General features: G+C 32.0%; 2 protein-coding genes across 3 annotated transcripts in view; one reads left to right on the forward strand and one right to left on the reverse strand.

Annotated features, from left to right (window-relative positions):
• LOC116853966 (sialin-like) overlaps nt 1–19,472 on the reverse strand; it is a 24,432-nt gene that overhangs the window by 3,244 nt on the left and 1,716 nt on the right. Inside the window, exons 1-4 of one of the 2 annotated variants that reach the window (XM_032835491.1) lie at nt 8,138–8,335; nt 3,396–3,677; nt 1,801–2,404; nt 461–780 (exon numbers count right to left, since the gene is read on the reverse strand). In XM_032835491.1, coding sequence (XP_032691382.1) covers nt 461–780; nt 1,801–2,404; nt 3,396–3,677; nt 8,138–8,171 — 1,240 coding nt within the window. In that variant the 5' untranslated portion in view covers nt 8,172–8,335. Of the gene's footprint in view, nt 1–460; nt 781–1,800; nt 2,405–3,395; nt 3,678–8,137; nt 8,336–19,472 lie in introns of those variants that run through there. The other variant, XM_032835411.1, reaches the window with a different exon arrangement.
• The window catches only part of LOC116853906 (2-hydroxyacyl-CoA lyase 1), an 18,120-nt gene continuing 15,858 nt past the window's right edge, over nt 17,211–19,472 (forward strand). Inside the window, exon 1 of the mRNA XM_032835284.1 lies at nt 17,211–17,442. Coding sequence (XP_032691175.1) covers nt 17,398–17,442 — 45 coding nt within the window. The 5' untranslated portion in view covers nt 17,211–17,397. The remainder of the gene's footprint in view (nt 17,443–19,472) is intronic.

The following is a 19,472-nucleotide window of genomic DNA, read 5'->3' on the forward strand; positions in this document are numbered from 1 at the left end:
ATTTAAATTTGCTTTCATTATATGTGATGATTTTATTTAATAATTATATAATTAAATTAAATAGAAATTAATTATATAATTGAATTAAATTAAATAATATATATTTTATTATAATTATATATTATAATTATAACGCATAATAATTATATATTTAATTTCAGTTTAAAAAAATTCAACTTAAACTTGGTATTTTTAATCTATACCAGAATGTTTCACTTGATTGAAAAGAATTTGATCCAATCTAAAACGATAAGTACTTTAGATTCACTCTTCAAATTCGAGTAGAAACATTCATTCGATGATTCAGAGTAGAAGAATTCATTTGATATAAGCGAAATCGAATTCGAATGACTCGGCTGTCACTGTGCTCCTCGAGTGGAATTTCACTCGAAGAAGTTCAGAGAGAGGTAGAGAGTAGAATATGAATTATCGCTGAAATTTGCGCATGGAGATTTCTTACAAAATATAGTTGCGACTTTTCTTAGGATTGTGGTGGACATGAGATTTCTCTTCTTCACGGTGTCGCTTATCCAGCTGAAGAAGAATCCAAATAACATCCTGCCTGCCCAGGGCGCGCCCGCCGCCACGCCGCCCTTCGTCAGTTGGAATCCCAATGCCTTAGTCAAGTACAACATCAAGGAGTTTTGATAGAAGCACAGCAAGAAGAGATTCCCGAAGTGGCATATAATCAGGCTAATGAATGGCACCGATGTTAATATCTTCTTCACCGGCGTCTGCTTCCATGTGGGTTTCTCGGGACGGACTGTATCCGCTTGTGAGCTGTGAAAAAAACCGTTAAGTCAATCTTCAGATTGATTTTTGGTTGCGCTAAAATATTTAATAACAAATTGGGAATTGAGTTATGAAGCTATGGAGAAGAGATTGTCTTACTTCTATCCTTGTTTTAAGAAACAAAGACTTGGGCAAACAAAGATATTCATAATTTGATCTTATATATTTTGTCTTAGGATTATTTTAAGTTTAAATGCTCCATAACCAAATGAAATAATCCATGCAATGTCTGGAAATAAATCTCTCTTGAAGAAGAGGCGTGATCTTAAATATAAGATATTATATTTAAGATCTCTCTCTTAAATATATTTAAGATATATTTAAAAAAAATAGTCTTAGAAATATTTCAAATATTAAAGAAATTTAAGAAATATTTAAGAGATATTAAAGATATTTAAGAAATATTTAAGAGATCTTAAATTAAGAGATTATATATTTAAGAGAAATATTAGTAAATATAATATATAAGATCTTACATACGAATATAACGCCCTTACACTCTAAAAAGTTATTAATTCTGTGTAACTTCTTGTTGTCTAAATTTCTCGGAGTGAAGTCTCACTCAAAATGAATGAACATTCGCTCGAAGCGAATGTAACGCATGAAGCGACAGTAAAGCTATCGCTACTCAGAATTGCAAGAGTATATACTTGACTCAAGTATAGAGCGCGGATTCTTCGTCTATAGGAAGTGAATGTTTCCATTCGAGTGAATTAGATCCCACTAGAGCACACCAAATTCGCTGTTCAATTCCGAGTGAAAATATTCACTCGACGATCCAGAGTGAAGGATCCAGTCGACATGAGTGCAGAGTCACGCGAATTCGTGTGGCTCGACTGTCGCTCTACTTGTCGAGTGGAATTTCACTCGAAGAAATTCAGAGATAAAGAGAGAGTGTATCGTGTATAATTCATGTCTTCAAGACAAATATGGACTTAAGACAAGCGAATCGTCAAGATTAGCTGGTCGATTGCTGCCTTTCGCGCTACTGTCATCTCAAGATCTTACCTCAAGATGTAATCTTTCTCCTCAGGGGTGATTCCCGGATGCTCCATAGGCGAGTCGTAGGCGACCAACGCCCACACGACGATCCACACGAACATCAGCAAGGACGGTATGTACCAGGCGGACTCCCAGTTCACCGTCTCCGCGATGGCGGCTACCATTGGATAAGTGAATATCGTGCCGAAGGTGCCACCCAGCAAGGACCAGACGAAGCGCGACTTCTCGTTCGGCGGCGCCCATTTGGCTATCATGGTGTGCGCTGCGGGGAAGACCACGCCGCCAGTGACGCCGACGATAATCCTTGAGAAGAACAGCACTCCCCAATGCAACTGCGCCAATATCGGGCTGATCAGCGATGCCACGGCGGCCACGAGCGATGTCCAGAGCACCGCCTGCCGCGGGCCATAACGCAGCGCCAGGTAGCCGCCAATGAAGTTGCCGGGCACATTGCCGTAGCTGTACGCGGCGATCAGCTGACCCCGCACCTCTGGGGTCCAGTCGAAGGGCAGGCCGCTGAACAGTTGAAAGTTCGAGCGCCGAGGTCGCGTCACTACGTCTGGTGAAGGCGACGCGCTGTCGACCTGCCGACGATGCAGCGAGTGCCTCTCTTGCAGAATTGTCAAAATATCGATTAAACATGTCTCAATACTTGATTCGAACGAATATGTTTCAGTTCAACTAACTGAGACGATTGACTCGAGCAAAAATAATCGAAGAATGCTTAATTGACGATTGATTCTAACGGATTCGATTGAAGACTATTCAATTGATGACTGATATGAGCGAAGGGGATAAAAAGTCGTTCAACAACTGAACTTAGTAAATTTAATTGAAGATCATTTAATGGACGACTGAACTCGACAAGTTTAATTAAAGAACTTTTAACTGTGACAATCAATGTAATCAAATTCAATTAAATGAAAATTATTCAAGGTTATAATTGGTTTTGTGGATAATATTAATATCCGAAGCATCCGGAGTGGAAGATGTCAATAATTGAGAAGTAAGCTAAGTAGAACCTACATTGAGAGTATAAGCGGTACTGATCATATCAATTGAATCGATTAAATGTGCTCATATCAATAATCAATAATTATTCGAACGTCTTCAAGGCGATGCAACAGGCAGTTTCGCAGTTTTCTTTTTTCTTCTAATCGGATGCATCAAATTGCAAATACTTCTACAGAGTGAAAGTACAAACGTTAATGAACGGCTGATGCCAAACAGTTGCAAGAAATCAACAAAATATTTTTATAATCGATCAGTAAATATTTTTATTGATTTCAACCGTTTTATAATCGATCAGTAAAAATTTTTATTGATTTCAACCGTTTAGCATCAGCCATTTATTAACGTTTATACTGACTTTCTAACTGTAGAAGCATTTTCAATTTGATGCATCCAATTAGAAAAAAAGAGAAAACTACGAAACAGCGTTATGTCGATATCCAGCATCGCTTTAATTGAACTGAAATAAATCATCGACCGAACGATCTTCGATTGAATTTATTGAAATCAATTGTCAATTGAACCAATTGAATTGGCTCATATTGATCGTCAGTCAAACACGGTAATTAATTGGAAAAGTAATTAATTACTCGTAATCTTGTACTCTTGCGATTCCGCTCGCTCGAGCTCGACGCGCTCGAGGACGTAGTTCTCCAAGTAGCTACCCGGGTCGAGCACGTCCAGGATGACGGAGCGCCGTTGCCGCGGCGGCGCGGCCTGCTCATTGAACGCGCACACGCCGGCCGTGAGATTCAACGGCTGTTCGTGGATCATCGCCACCGCCAGGATCGGCATCTGCAGCCGACACATGTAGCTGGTCCAGCAGGCGGTGAAGGTCATCACGCAGATCAGAATCCGCATCGGGATCCATCCTGTACGTGAAGAGTGAGTTGAGTCGAAGAGAGGCTTCTCAGCTATGCCTTGTGTCGCCGATATCGCGAATCCCGCTCGAATCAATTGACTTTCAAGTTGTGCATTGCGTCACTCTTGTTTTCAATTTTCCCACTAGCCGTTCGATCGAGATGTTTTACGAGCACGGAATCGCTCTGTCGTATTATGAAGAGTTTTAATAGCACATATTGGCTTCACACGTGTGTTTTCTAAACATATGTACGTTTTATAACCGTTTGTAAAATGTTGTGGAAACGCTCCCAGACGACACGTCCTATCTGGGAGCAAACAGCACTCCGGAACTCGAAGGAATTGTGGGATTCATCGATCGCTCTATCGTTCTTCTAATCGTAAATTCTTTAGCCGGTGAGAACTGATCGAGCATTTCTGTCGTAAAATACGGAGGTGTCAGGAGGGAGTAGTCTATTGAGAGAATGACGTTAAAGACAAGACACGTTCTTTGTAGGATGATGAAATAGAGTTTCTCTTATCTCTATAATTATCTCCTTACATATTTCCATGTTTCACCTATCGTAATTTCTTGTTTTATTTTCTCATTTTAATGGAATCTCGAAGAGAACTGATGGCTTGGTCATTTTTTTTATTTACGAACTGGTCTAAATATAACTAGTATAAATATAGCTGTACATTTGAACAGACTGAATGCAGTGAGAACTTCAATATCTTGCTATTGAAAGTTATCGGAACTGCATATATTAGAAGATAATTTCTGGAATGGAGTGTAACTTTACGTTCTATTGGAACTAATTTAAAAAAATCTCCTCCCAAGAGAGAGAAATTATCCTATTTAGAAGGAAAAGGTACGAATGTATAAAAATTGTTCTGTCTGGAATAGAAATTGATGATTGGTTTTTCTGGAAAGTGACATTATTTTTGTAGAAAGGAAAGGGAAGAAATTCGGAGAAGAACAAGAGGAAGAGAAAGATATCGTGGGGACAAGTCGATTTACTTTGAGTAACGCTCGCATCTTCGCGCATCAGGACGCAAAATGCATCGACGCGACGCTCCCGTAACACGATCGCACTTACGTAAAAGTCGCCATGTAAACGTCGCGCGGGTCAAGAGCATAGTTTCGCGTAATGCACGTATTTAGTGGCCTCAGTGAAATGTAACGTGCATACATTCGGAGAGGAAGCGAAAAACAGCTCTGTCCATTTACGACGTGACAGAGCGTTGCCATGCCGACTGGGCGATTAATTTTGTACCTGTGAGCCTTGAATTTACTCGTTTGCGCGTTCAATTCTAATTGTTTCGCGTTTACGTTCGGTTTGCCGAAACCGTTATCACGTCGCTTCTTCATGTGCGTGCAAAATAAGTCCGGGAATTACGTGGGATTATGATTTAACGCTTCTGGCGCCTCGCATTATCTATCTCTTTTTAATGACGAAGCAGTGTCGTAATGTATCTAGATATATTTATTTAATTACAGTAGATATATTTATTTAATCATAGTAGATACATTTATCTAATTACAATATTTAAGATACTTTTTATGTATCTTTATCTGTAACTAGTTAAATTTTTTACTTCAGTAACTGTACCTGTAACTAATTTTATTTTATCTTGTATGTGTATCTAAGTTTAACACTTTAGATACAGATACAAGATAAAATGAAATTAATTACAGATACAGTGATTGAAATAAAACATTTAACTAGTTACAGATAAAGATACACAAAAAGTATCTAGATATTGTAATTAAATAAATGTATCTACTGTAATTAGATAAATATATCTACTGTAATTAATAAATGTATCTAAATACACTACAACACTGGTCAGAAGCGAGAAAATGCATGCTAAAAATTCTTGCAAAATACGTTAAAATAAAAATATATATCCATAAAGTAACATTTGCAATCGATTAAACAAATTTGTAAGATATTCCGTGCACTCTCCCTTTGCTCTAACAATTAATAATTTGTCGTAAATTAACGTGATATACAATTCATCTTCTTAACCTATTTCTTCGCTTATTTCTATGTAGATTAATTTACAATAAATTATTGATTGTTAGAGCAAAAGGGGAGTGCACGGAATATCTTATAAATTTGTTTAATCGATTGCAAGTGTTACCTTATGGATGTATATTTTTATTTCAATGTATTTCGCAAGGATTTTTAGCATGCATTTTCTCGCTTCTGACGTCATTAAAAAGAGATAGACAATACCGGAGACTGCCTTAACGTTTGACCAACTGTTAATACCTTTTATCTGTTTGAGCAAGGAAGACGCGGTCTTCTTGCCGATTTCTCACGAATGATTTATACTGTCGTCGACTGACGACTTGTATTTTCGATTGCACGGTTATTTTGCGCACAAATGCCGTTCGGGGAAAATTCTGCGCACAAACTACCTTCGCGAGTCGAACCACGCGAATGAAAGAAATTTGTGTTCCGAAAGAGATTTAATAATAATAATAACTTTATTTTATATGCACATAATGCATAAGAAGTGTCTCAGTGACTAAACATGTCCCAATGATTGAATGTTGTAATTAATAATATATTTGTATCAGTAATAATATATTTGTACATTTAATTGGTACATTTAATTATATTTAAAAGAAAGTCTTTAAAATATCTTGTTAGAAGATATGCTAATTTATAATATTATTTACTGAGCATTGAATCATATTAAGTCTGCGCTATTTAGTAATTAAGACATGACGCATTTTCTAGTTCAATTATTAGTACAACTGGCGTTATCTCATTAAAGTTATAATTGATATTTATTAATTGTTTTATTTTCTGATATTTTTTATTTATTTATTGTTTTATTTTCTGATATTTTTCGGTTGCTGACAAACCATAGTTTTATAAGATAACAGGAAAAGAACAATGTAAGTCTAATTTTTGCGGCTGTTGTTTTGTAATTGTTTATTTTATTTAACAAAGACTTAATTTAAAGAGATCGGAATGCTTCGACCAGTTTTTGTGATCATCCTTAAATAAAAATTACAAAATTAAAAATAAAAGTGACGCACTGGATAACATAAAAATTATTATATGGTCAAAGAGTCAAATAGGCGATTGTTTAATTCGTTATAATTTGGAAATCAATGACTTTCCGCACTAACTCATGATGAGAAAGACATTAGAAGTTGGAAAATTCTCTTTTTTCAATTTTGTAGGTTGATCGTCATTGGTAAACGACAATACGGAAAAGTATCGCATATCAGGCCTGAGACTAAAATAACATAATTAATCATAAATGAGACATAAAGTTGAACTGTAAAATAATCTTTATCTAAATTAAATACAATTAAGTTTTAAGTTGTGTCAGTATTAGGTCAGTATTGCGTTTATGTTTCACTTTTGTTTTCAATTTTGTAATTTTCAATTGAAAATAACCATAAAACATGATCGAGACATTCCGATATTTTTAAATTAAATCTTTGTTAAAATAAACGATTTAGCGCACAGCAATTACAAAAATTAGGTTCACATCCTTTTACTTTTATCTTTTTGATTTTGATCTAAGAGCCTTTCGTTTCACTTTATCAAATTTTTATATAAACATTAGTTTTGTTAGTAATTTCATTAATTATTTATTAATAAAAATGTAAAACTAATCGTGCTTTCTTATTAGTTCATTAGGTCACTGGAATGTTTATTTTAGGTGACTATATTGTTTACATTTGAAAAACAAATTAAACAAACGCACGCAAAAGCCAAGGCATCAGCAAGAATGCTCTCCCAAGGCTTAATCTGATTAACATAAACACAAGAGAGAATCAAAGTTGAAACTGAAATTGGGACAGACAAGAGAAGAATTTATAAAATAAGAAGAAAAATCGAACACAGAAGAGTTCAGTAAACTGTGCAAATGTGCAAATACAACGAAATGTAGTCCTTTTGATCGCGCATATCTAATTTAACTGTAATTCAGTCGTATGTTCAATTAGAGGACACGATCAGCTGCGATCAACCGTCACATTTGGAACTGGTGTTTACAAGTGCCCGCCGAAATGCCACGTCGAGTAAACGGCGAGAAACGAACTTCACGAACGATCGGCGCGCGATAAGGTTGAATAAAAGCGCTGTTCAAAAGCCGCGTCAAAAGTACCGAATGTGAGAGCGAACGCACGTTTAAAAACGACGGGGAAATTCGCATTCACCTAGAACGAGCGATCGAGCGCGATAAGCGAAAATGGGTCGCCGAGTTGAGGTGCAAAAACGCAAAACGCCACGCGCTCTCCAGTGTATGTTCTTTTGTTTCAGACGAACGAACGAACGAACGAACAACGAAGTTGACTTCCTGCTCGATCCCGTTGTCAGGAAAATTCCAGGAGAATTCACCGCCCTGGACACAACGACACGACGATACGGATTTCGCAGCTGCGAATGTCACCACACGGAACCGATTGATCCGATAACGCGGCAACGAACATCGGAAAAAGAGAGAGAACTTGACTCACGTGGATAAAATAATTGCCGCAATCGCTGATACATGTTACGACGACTTTCCTAGCACGAGAATTCAACAACGCACTTGCACGCGCACCGTACGGACACGATGTCGTGGATTCGCGACATTCTCGTCGTCGAGTTTCGTATCGGCTCACGTGTCGGCGTGGGGACCGCCGTTTGGCTCTCCTTCGCCTAGACTCGAATGGGGATGACTGGTGACATTGTTCATCGTGTCGGCTTATTTATACATCTCGCTAGAAGCGGAAGAGCGAATGCTACCTGTTAAGAAAGTAGGAGAGGTATCGGCGTTTGGGTCTTTCAAGGGTTGAAGGACCTGGAAATATATTTACAGGGAAACAATAATGAGCGAGAGAGACTTTGGGTGGTCGTCGTCAAACAGCGGACAGCACGAACTTCTAAAAAGTACCTTAGAGGCGTCTAAAAGGAAAAAAGACGTCCGGTATTTTTCTTGACGCCTTTAAGGCCTTAATAATTTTAATAATCGTTACTTAAACTTGTCTCAAACGAGATATTCAGATTTGTGAATTCAGGGTCAAGTGAAAGTTTTCAGCTAAATGTTTACTGATATAAATGTCACATATATTATAATTTAATTAAAAACTTGAATCTAACTCTGAGTGAAACTTTAAGTATCTCACATGACATAATTTTTATATAACGACTATTAATACGAGTTTAAGACTCACATTAATAGTTACTAAAACTCGTCCTAAGTGAGATATTTAGATTTGTAAATTCAGAGTCAAATAAAGGTTTTTCAGTCGAATCATATTTACTGATATAAATGTTACATATATTATAATTCAGTTTTTAAAAAACTTAGATTTAACCCCGAATAAAAGTCTGAGTATCTCATGACATAACTTTTATGAAACGACTATTAAAATATAAATTTAAAGTTCACAGTAATAGTTACTGAAACTCGTATCAAGTAAGATACTTAGATTTGTGTATTCAAAGTCAAATGAACGTTAGTTGAATCAAGATTATAGATATATATGTCACATGCATCATATTTGAACTGAAAATATTTTAGATTTAACACTGAATGAAAATTTGAACATCTCACATGAGACAAATTTCAAGTAACGACAATTGATACGAATCTAAGGGCGGATTTTTCAACAGCAATTTAAACTTAATTTTAACTCTAAATTATTTCAACAATATATTTGATGCATGTGTTTTTTTTTCTTTAACAAAGTTTAAGTTTAAATCTGAATTTGAACTACTATTGAAAAGTCGACTGTAAAACGTTTTTTGGAAGCTCTTGCTGCCTAAATCTTTCCGCCAGAGAGCTGAATGCAAAATTTCGCCGTAAACTTCTGTTCGTCTTGAATACTTAAGCATTTTATGACGCGTCATAAATAATGTAACATTTACGCGTCATGATTAATGTAATATCACGTCGGATTGTATGCGCGGATAGAAGGAAAGTAGCAGTGTGTTAGATTCGTACTTGTTTTTCGCGTTAAACTTGGCACTCGGGCATTTATCGCACAAATTAATGCCGAAGTTTCAAGTCCAATTCAAGGTACGGAAAGTCACAAGGGCTGCGACGATATAACGGTATTTCGTATCTCGAAAGTGAAATAAAGTGCACAAGAAGATATAATGAGAAATTGACACGGGAAAAGGAAACTTGCGCGGTTCGTATTGTAACTGATTTTCTGTTGTCTGTACAGGAGACGAGAACTCGGCTTAAGAATAGAAAGATTCAGTATAACACTAAAGTCAATGTTATTATTACTAAAATATTGCTATAATATCTCAGTAAATTAAAGTTTTATTAGTTGAATCACGCGAATGCAGGTATAAATGTCGCACATATCGTAATTCACAACTGAAAAACTTGAATCCAACTCTCAATTCAAATCTGAGTATTCCACTTGACACAAGTTTCGAGTAATGACTATTAAGACGATTCTAAGATCCATATTAATACTTGTTGACCTCGTCTCAAGTGAGATACTTAGATTTTTAAATTCAGAGTCAAATGAGAGTTTTTCAGCTGAATCACAATTACAGATATAAATGTCTTATATATCATAATTGGAAAACTTGGATCTAACTTTGAATAAGAATAAGATCTAACTTTGAATAAGTATCTCATATGAGAAAAGTTTTAAATAACGTCTATTAACACGAATCTAAAATTCATATTAGTAGCTATTGAAAATCATCTTAAATAAAATCTCAAATTTGTGAATTCAGAGTCAAGTGAGAGAAAAGAGAGAGAGAGTCAATGTTATTATTACCAAAATGTTACTATATCAGTAAATTAAATTTTTTTGCACGTAAATACAGTATTGTAATAATTTTCTTTACCTAAAAGAGAGAGAGAGAGAGAGAGAGAGAGCACATTAGTACTACAAAAGATCTCGTTAAAGCTTAAGATGGTAAAATAGTTATATTTTAATAAATATTGAAATGATATTAATTTAATCACGCAAGGCAATCTTGCATTAACTAAGAAAATTTTATATTGATGTTCAGGTTTAAGATTTATTAAAACATTTACAAAACAAGTAACATTTTAAAAAAAGTCACGATAACATCGCTAAATATCTTTAGCAACATAATTAAAAACTTTTTCAGTTTAATATTGATGTAATATTTTTATATAATGTGGTATTTCTTTGAGGGAGATCTCTATTTACAGTTAACACTTTCCAATTGAATATTTTTTCAGTGAAGTTTTTTTAAGCCGGTTGTTTAAATGAATATTTCCACACGAAAAAACAGTATGATTGGTCCGCACATAAATCTGACTGTGTCAACTAGATTCAATAGTAAAATACAAAACAATTAATTATGTTGTAACCACAAGAACAGTTGCTGGCATTGATCTACAATATCCTGTACCTATGACTTACACAATATGCTGATAACGATCTGGCAAAGTGGTAAATATTACCCCAACTGATGTCTGATTGCCACAATTAAATCACACGCAACTGTATTGATATAGTTGATGTGCTAAAGTAACCGAATCATATCAACATAGGATAAGACAAGCATGTCGTTGATAACTAAATATCTCTCGTACCATATGTGTATCATATTTTTTATGGGTATCATATTTTTATACCGTGCGATCATGATAACAGATATCATTTCTAGTCACCGAATTTTTATCTGGTTTTCGTTCTGTTACACGAACTGAGATTCTCTTTCCCTTTAACCGAGTTGATTAATAACCTGGTTGATAAAGACGAAGTATTTGAATAATTCGTTGCCAGTCAAGCGATAAATAGCGATTATCACGCCTCTATAATGAAAGATTCTGCGTGTAGAGTCGGCGGAATTAGTTTTGGCAGATACCAAATTATCAAAATCGCATTGCATATTGTAATAAATTAAAAACAATTACTAAGGAGCGACTTGATATCGGATATCTGGTGAAGTGAGCTGAGATATTCACGAAAGGTCGGAAATAAATTCGCAAAGAGCGCGGCTCCGACTCCAAATTTCCCATTTTTCCGTGTCGCGCGAAGAAGCCTCAAGTTGAAAATAAATTTTATTTTATTTGTTTTTATGACACTTAGGCAATATACATATAATAGAACGACTTGTGAGCCGACGATGTTCTGTGCGTCAGTGGCATATATTTGGAATTATTGACCGATAATGCGAACGTAAATCGTTGATGGACGCGGACGACGACGAGCTTCTGCGGGAATGTCACGTCGATTTACGTATGTACATTGCATTCGACATAGCGACGTGTTTAAATCTAGGCCAAGTACGTACACCGAACAGAAAAGCTTGTAGTAAACGTTTTTAAATTGGCTGGAAAATCGAGAACGGTGAGAAACCATCTTTATGACTTTGCTTGACAGAAGATCCATCATACGAACAACTACGCCGATGATTATAAAAGGATACAACGACGGAAACAACGATTTACAACGAAACCTGTTATTATGCGCGCTTCTTATCGAGTTCATCTTTTTCTCGATAGCGGGAAATGTGGAAAAAATTGAAATTTCTTCATCTAGAGATTCTTTTCGTCTAAGCAAATCCGCCGTGTTTAATCCTTAACACTCTGTGCTCTCGTTCGGTTGACGAATGTTAGTGCTTTCATGAGTGAAATCCCGCGTCCATTATTATAATTAAATTTAAATGAAAATGTAATTATTACTGCATTAATACAGAGTTTCAGTAAGAACATTGATTTATTATCGATTCAGCAGAATAAAGCTTAAATTTGGTAACAGCACAAGTCGCATTAACCTCATGTATTTATTCTCGCTATGAGCACGCGCTAACACTTCCAGAATCTATTAATAAAAATTACACTGACAAAATTAAGAAAGTGATCATACAAATATAATCTAAAAAGTTGTAAATGAAAAGTCAAAGAGTTTAAAAGCCAACTGTTAAGATATCCTTATATAAATAGAAAATCAAATTTCAATTGAGTGTTTGCCTCATACGAGAATAATGAGGGGTTGAACGTAAGCATGTGTGAATATATATATACATACATATAAATATGATTTATCTTTTATAGACTTAATAAGTATTTATAAACTAAGATATATTTTAGACAAAATAATAATTTTTAAACATTACAAAACAAGTTAAAAGTTTACAAGTTAAAACCCTAATCGAACATCTCTATGAGTTGAAGATCTAAAAAACAAAACTTAACTCTGTATTTGTTATTATTTTAGTCATGAAATACGAATATTTAAATTTTTAACATAAGATATATATATATATATATATATATATATATATTATATTTAAAAAAAATATATATACTCTTAAATTATTCGATGTTGGTCAAGTTGTCACAATGTCCATAGAATGAAATCAGCAGGAATGGAATGGAGTATCCCAGTTTTATAGTAGTTTATATTTTCCGTAAGGTTCTAGAGAATAACTATGCAAAATTTGGTCCACATTGTTTAAGGTCCACATTGTTTAGGAGTCAATAAGAAAAATTCAGACACAGACATTCTATTTTATATATGTATAGATATTAAAAGTTTAAATATTTGTATTTAAAGATACAAAACAATAAGAATGTCCAGAATTAAGCATATGTCCAAACTGTGGATTTTTACTTTTACTTTACTTAGAAAAATGATTCATTTCATACTTCTTATTAGAGAAGTTCTTTGTTTATGCACATCTCGATCAGTCTGAGTTTGATCCCATTTATGGATTAACAACAATGCGAAAACGACAGCGCGGGTAAATACAGTTTCACATATATTGCGAATTTCCGGTTAATCTAATCATTTTGGAGGCACGAGAGATTACGAAATTAAATATACATGTGTTGAAAATTGTTTTACTCGCGCTATCGAGGCATTATGTAATAAGACTGTGTTGTCGACTGTGTGTTGGATTATTGTATGAGATGCTCGATTGTTTGTTGAACGTCATCGTTAATTATCATTAATTACCTCGAACAAAACGGAGGAGACCGGTCGTGCGAATTAACAATTTGTTACACGTACGACGAGGCGCAGGTATCACTATGATCGTGAAATCGACTTACACGCTCGACGTGTTCGTCGAGTTATATTTTAAGACGCCACTTTGAAAAGTAACTTTGGCGATAATCGCTGACAAAATGAAGTCGCGCAGACCGCGACAGCTGCCGTCGAAAACGGCATAATATCCCGATGAAAAATTTTTCATGCAAAATTATATATGAAATTTGTCCATACATAATTATGTATAATTATATATAATCATATAAAATTATATATAATTATACACAATTATGTATAACAATATATATAATTACATATAAATCTATGCGTAATTATGTAAAATTATATATGAATTTATATATATTATTATACATAATTATGTATAATTATATATAAGTAAAATGTATGAACATGAATGGACAAATTTGATACATAATAATATATAATTATGTATAATTATATATAATTTTATGTAATTATATATGAAAAATTTTTCATTGGGATATTTATACAAAATATATAGATTTATACAGAAACTCGTATTTTGAGCTCTTCTATATCGCTTAAAGCATCTTTAAAAAGGGCTCGTAGTCAATGAAAAGACTATAAGTTATTTTTAGAGGCGCTTTTAGCCATAAAAGAAGAGTTGAAAATAAGATTAAAAATACCGAGTTAATGTTTTGTTTTATTATTTATAAATATTAACGCGCTGACACGCGCGTTTATTTTAAATGTTCGATAGATAACACAAACTTTTATAGATTGCAAAAACGTGCAAAAACTTTGTTATTTTTTTCTATTAAATCTTCGTAGAAAATTTGGGTATTGAAAGAAAAATAGCAGATTTTCTTTAGATGTCTGGAAAATGGTCCATGTTTTGTTCATTTTATTCATAAATATTGTTAATCTTTTGAAATTGGATCACTTGTGAGAACATAGAATGGAATGAACAAAAAGGTCCAATACCGTTTTGCGAAAATCGTAATAATGATTGATATGTTAATTGTAGAAGGTTTGTAAATAATCACGCATGATATGTAGGTACAGATAAGTTGTAGTGTACTTTCGGTATATGTTAGAACACTCCACCATTAGAACGAATAATGATCACAACTAATAGTACTAATTGTTGAGTTACTAGATAATTTCTTTAAAGCTATAGTTTCGTGTTATTATGATTATTTACACATAAATTAAGTCTTTTGTATTTTCTAACCTTTACAGTAAATTTACTCATATTCTACGATTTTTGTAATTTGTTATAATTAAAGTTTTGTTATCAATTAAGGATTGTGAGAACGTGTGAAGTATAGAATAATATAATATATTATTTATAATCTCATTTCTTATCTATAAACTCTCAACCTTTTACAAGAAAAGAACTTTTTACTAGAAAGTTTCTTTTGTATTTTGAAACAGTATTTCAAAAAATATATTAGCTGATTGTTTTATATAAATTTATTAACTTATTGTTATATTAACTGATTTTTTTAATAACTTTTAATGATTTGTCCGACTATAAACATTTTCATTTTTACTGACAATTAGAATAAGTAGAAGTTTATTTGTTTATATTATAGCTATTATGTCATATTTTTGATTTACTTATATATAATATTTACCAAAATGTTATTAAATTTAATAAAATACTATATTTCTTTAGAAATATAAACCGTTTTTTTAAAGATTGAAACTTTTGGTGGGTGTTTTAAGATATGTTAAGTTATGGCTTAAAACAAAATTTTTAATTTTTTAAAATTATTGTATTCTCCTGTCAGATGGTAATAAAAATGTTTTTTAAGATGCTTAAATATATATACAGTTTAATAATATATTTTTTCAAGGTTTTTTAGTCAAAATTGTAGTTTAGAAAATCAAAAACTCAAAATCGGGATACAGCAATCTCCTTTATATTAGGTCAAAGTGAATAAAAAAGTTCTCTATCATTTTGCAAATAACTAAATAGAGTTTTAATTATTAATTAAAAAAATGATTTCACGTTTTTGCGCGATAATCCATTAATCTTGTTTATGTAATAATTAAAAATCCACGTAGTCCTTTGCAAAATAATAGAGAATTCTTTTGTCCAGTTTGACCTAATATATAAGTACACAACAGCAGAGGTCGTCATTATAACTCGTTTACCATATCGAGCGTCATCATTTACAAATCTTCTTTAATTAATATCTCAATAGTTACTGCGAATATTGCAAAATGGTTTTGGATTTTTGTGTTCATCTCAATCCGATCTACGTCTTGACGAGGGATTATAAAATCGGGCTGGGACATCTTATATAATAATGACAATTGTAATATAATAATTACAGGGTTGGGAAGTAACTCGTTACTTGTAACGAAGTTACAGTTACAGTTATATTTTTTCGGTAACTGTAACTTAGTTACTTATTTTTAGTAACTTGTAACTTTTTTAATAGTGACTTTAATAGTTACTTGGGAAACGTGAAATAAAATTAAAATTATATAGTAATCGTATATTAATTTAATAAATTTATCAACGTATTTATGAAGCATATTAAATTCTTTTACCTCTACAAGACTATTATTAAATTTTTATTATGTTAACCACTTCGCTAGCAGAGAAAATCAGCATCAACTGACCAAAAATTAAAATGCTGTTTGTTTTTTTATAAAAGTTAGTACTAAAGTACTTTTCAAGTCGCTGAATACAAACTTTAGATCAAAATTTTAGAATTTAATCACTTTGCTAGCATTGACGCACTTTTGCATTAAATAAAGGATGTACCAAAAATGATACATTGACGTACTAATGTGCACATCATTTTATTTTTTCCCGTTAGCAAGATTTTCATCAAACTCAATATCCAAGAGTTTTTGGGGTCGCTGATTTCGATTCTGAATCTTAAATTTGAAAATTAAAATAGCGGATTCGATACGACGGACCAAAATGTGGAAAGTGACTTGATTTTGATGAAATCTGGTAGTTTTTGGGGGTACTTCGGGAGTTTTTGGGGTCGCTGAAATAATTAAGTACAGATTTGAAATTGATTAAGTAGACTAATTAATGTGATAGATATTAATTATAAAATTCAATTCTTACATTTTAGTACAGCTTAAAATGTAAAATTTTTGTATTTACAATAATAATATACAATCATTTCAAGAAAGTAACTTAAAAGTAACGACTCGTTACTTTTTGAATAACTATAACTGTAACGAGTTACTTTTCATAGCCAGTAACTTGTAACTGTAACTAGTTACACTTTCAGTAAGGGGAATTGTAACTGTAACTAGTTACTTTTAAAAAGTAACTTTCCCAAACCTGAATAATTATAATTATTATAATTATAACTAAAGTGATTTTTTAGTCATTAAACTGAAACATATAAAAAATATCTTAAAACACTCAAAAGATGTTTTATTTTTTAAAAACGTTTTTTGGGCATCCTGAAGAAGTCTTTTTTTAGAAGTTCGTGCTGTCTGAAACGGTTCTGATAAGTAGCTTGCTTTTAAATTCATGAACAATTTATTTTCCGTTGCGCCCGTGTGTCATTCAGTTCATTCGTTCTCCCGCTATCGGTAATGTAATTGAAAAGTCATTGTGCGACGTAGCAAGTATGCTATATACAACGGTCGCAATGCATTAGTCGCATTTAACAGCTGACGACGAGAGGACGAGTGAGCGAGCGGCTTGTAATCTCTCACCAGTGGACTCTCGTCAGCTGACCAGCAATTACGCTCCCGACGGAAAGCGCGCATCGTCACGTTGTCACACCGGATTATTCTCACTCGTTGTGTTTCAAACAAACGTGGAAATGAAGAACGGAAACCAAATCATGGCAGAAGCTCTGAAGGAGCAGGTGAGAGAAAAGAGCGATTTGGTGTGTTCACAACAGCGGGAACATGCGTGAAACTAATTGAAATTGACATGTTTGCGTCAATTTTGGAGTGCAAATTTTCAGGATCTTCTGGGATCTTTTTCGGAACTTTTTTCCGTGGCTCTCCGCGAAAATTTTCTCTCACGAGATGATTAATCACGACAAATTGTGAGCGGTACGATTTGAATAACAACAAGTTGTTTGGTGACAAGGAATTCTCGCGCGTAGATTTGAAGGTTATGATCGTTCGAACGTTCGTGAGACGTGGAGTCTACTGAATTTACACTTATCATTATACACATATTTGCAGTGATTATATCATAAGCATAATTCGTCGAACCATGATTAATGTTATTAGATAAGCTTTCTTTTCGCACATGAGCATTAAAAAAATATGAAAAAACGTTTAGGACACATGTTTATATGAACTTTTTTACTTGAAATAAACCAAAGAATCGCTCTGTTGAGTATGGCAACATACTTAACCAACACTCTATATATATATGTATATTAAAAATTTTATATATATATATACATAATTTTTTAATCGAAGATTACGATATCGATGATATCATAACGATTATCAATTAAACGTTTGAAGTGCAAGGAAATCATATAAAGAAAACACTTGAGAGAAATAGTAAGGGAAATTTAAAGACATTGAAAGAAATATACAAAAAATGAGATTAAAATCACAAATAAAGACCCGAAAGATAAGACCATGACCAGTTAAATGAGTCGCTTGTGTTAAATGAGTCCTCTTTCCGAGCATGCATATTGAAACTTAATGTATTTATGAATGAGTCAGCACTTATTAGTTATTCCAGATTGCATTAACTTTAAGCTATCGATTTTCTTTTACATAAGTTAAAATACTCTTATCAATATTTAAGTCACTGCAAACTGCTAAGAATTTAAAATAGGAAAAATATAATTTTAGAAAGATTTTTTATCTCTCTGAGAGTCAGTTCTTTTTATATATAAAAGTTTGAACATAAGACAGCCTCGATATATATATATATATATATATATATATATATATATATATATATATATAAGTTCAAATCAAATTAATTTATTAAAGTTACAATTATGCAAATATATTTTTTTTGCATAATTTTATATATATATATAGATATATCGATTAAAAAATTATATATATATATATATATATATATATATATATATATATCGATATATATATATATATATATATATCGATATATATATATATATATATATATCGATATATATATATATATATATATATCGATATATATATATATATATATATATCGATATATATATATATATATATATATCGATATATATATATATATATATATATCGATATATATATATATATATATATATCGATATATATATATATATATATATATCGATATATATATATATATATATATATCGATATATATATATATATATATATATCGATATATATATATATATATATATATCGATATATATATATATATATATATATCGATATATATATATATATATATATATCGATATATATATATATATATATATATCGATATATATATATATATATATATATCGATATATATATATATATATATATATCGATATATATATATATATATATATATCGATATATATATATATATATATATATCGATATATATATATATATATATATATCGATATATATATATATATATATATATCGATATATATATATATATATATATATCGATATATATATATATATATATATATCGATATATATATATATATATATATATCGATATATATATATATATATATATATCGATATATATATATATATATATATATCGATATATATATATATATATATATATATATATAATTTTTTAATTGAAAATTAAATTTATAGGAATTATTAATGAAAAAATAGTCTTTGATTATACACACATATAAACACAATATACAAGACAATCGATATATATATATATATATATATATATATATATATATATATATAT

Source organism: Odontomachus brunneus, unplaced genomic scaffold (genome assembly GCF_010583005.1).
Source record: "Odontomachus brunneus isolate Ranch 3 - 2012 unplaced genomic scaffold, Obru_v1 Obru_scaffold_001, whole genome shotgun sequence".
Lineage (NCBI taxonomy): Eukaryota > Metazoa > Arthropoda > Insecta > Hymenoptera > Formicidae > Odontomachus > Odontomachus brunneus.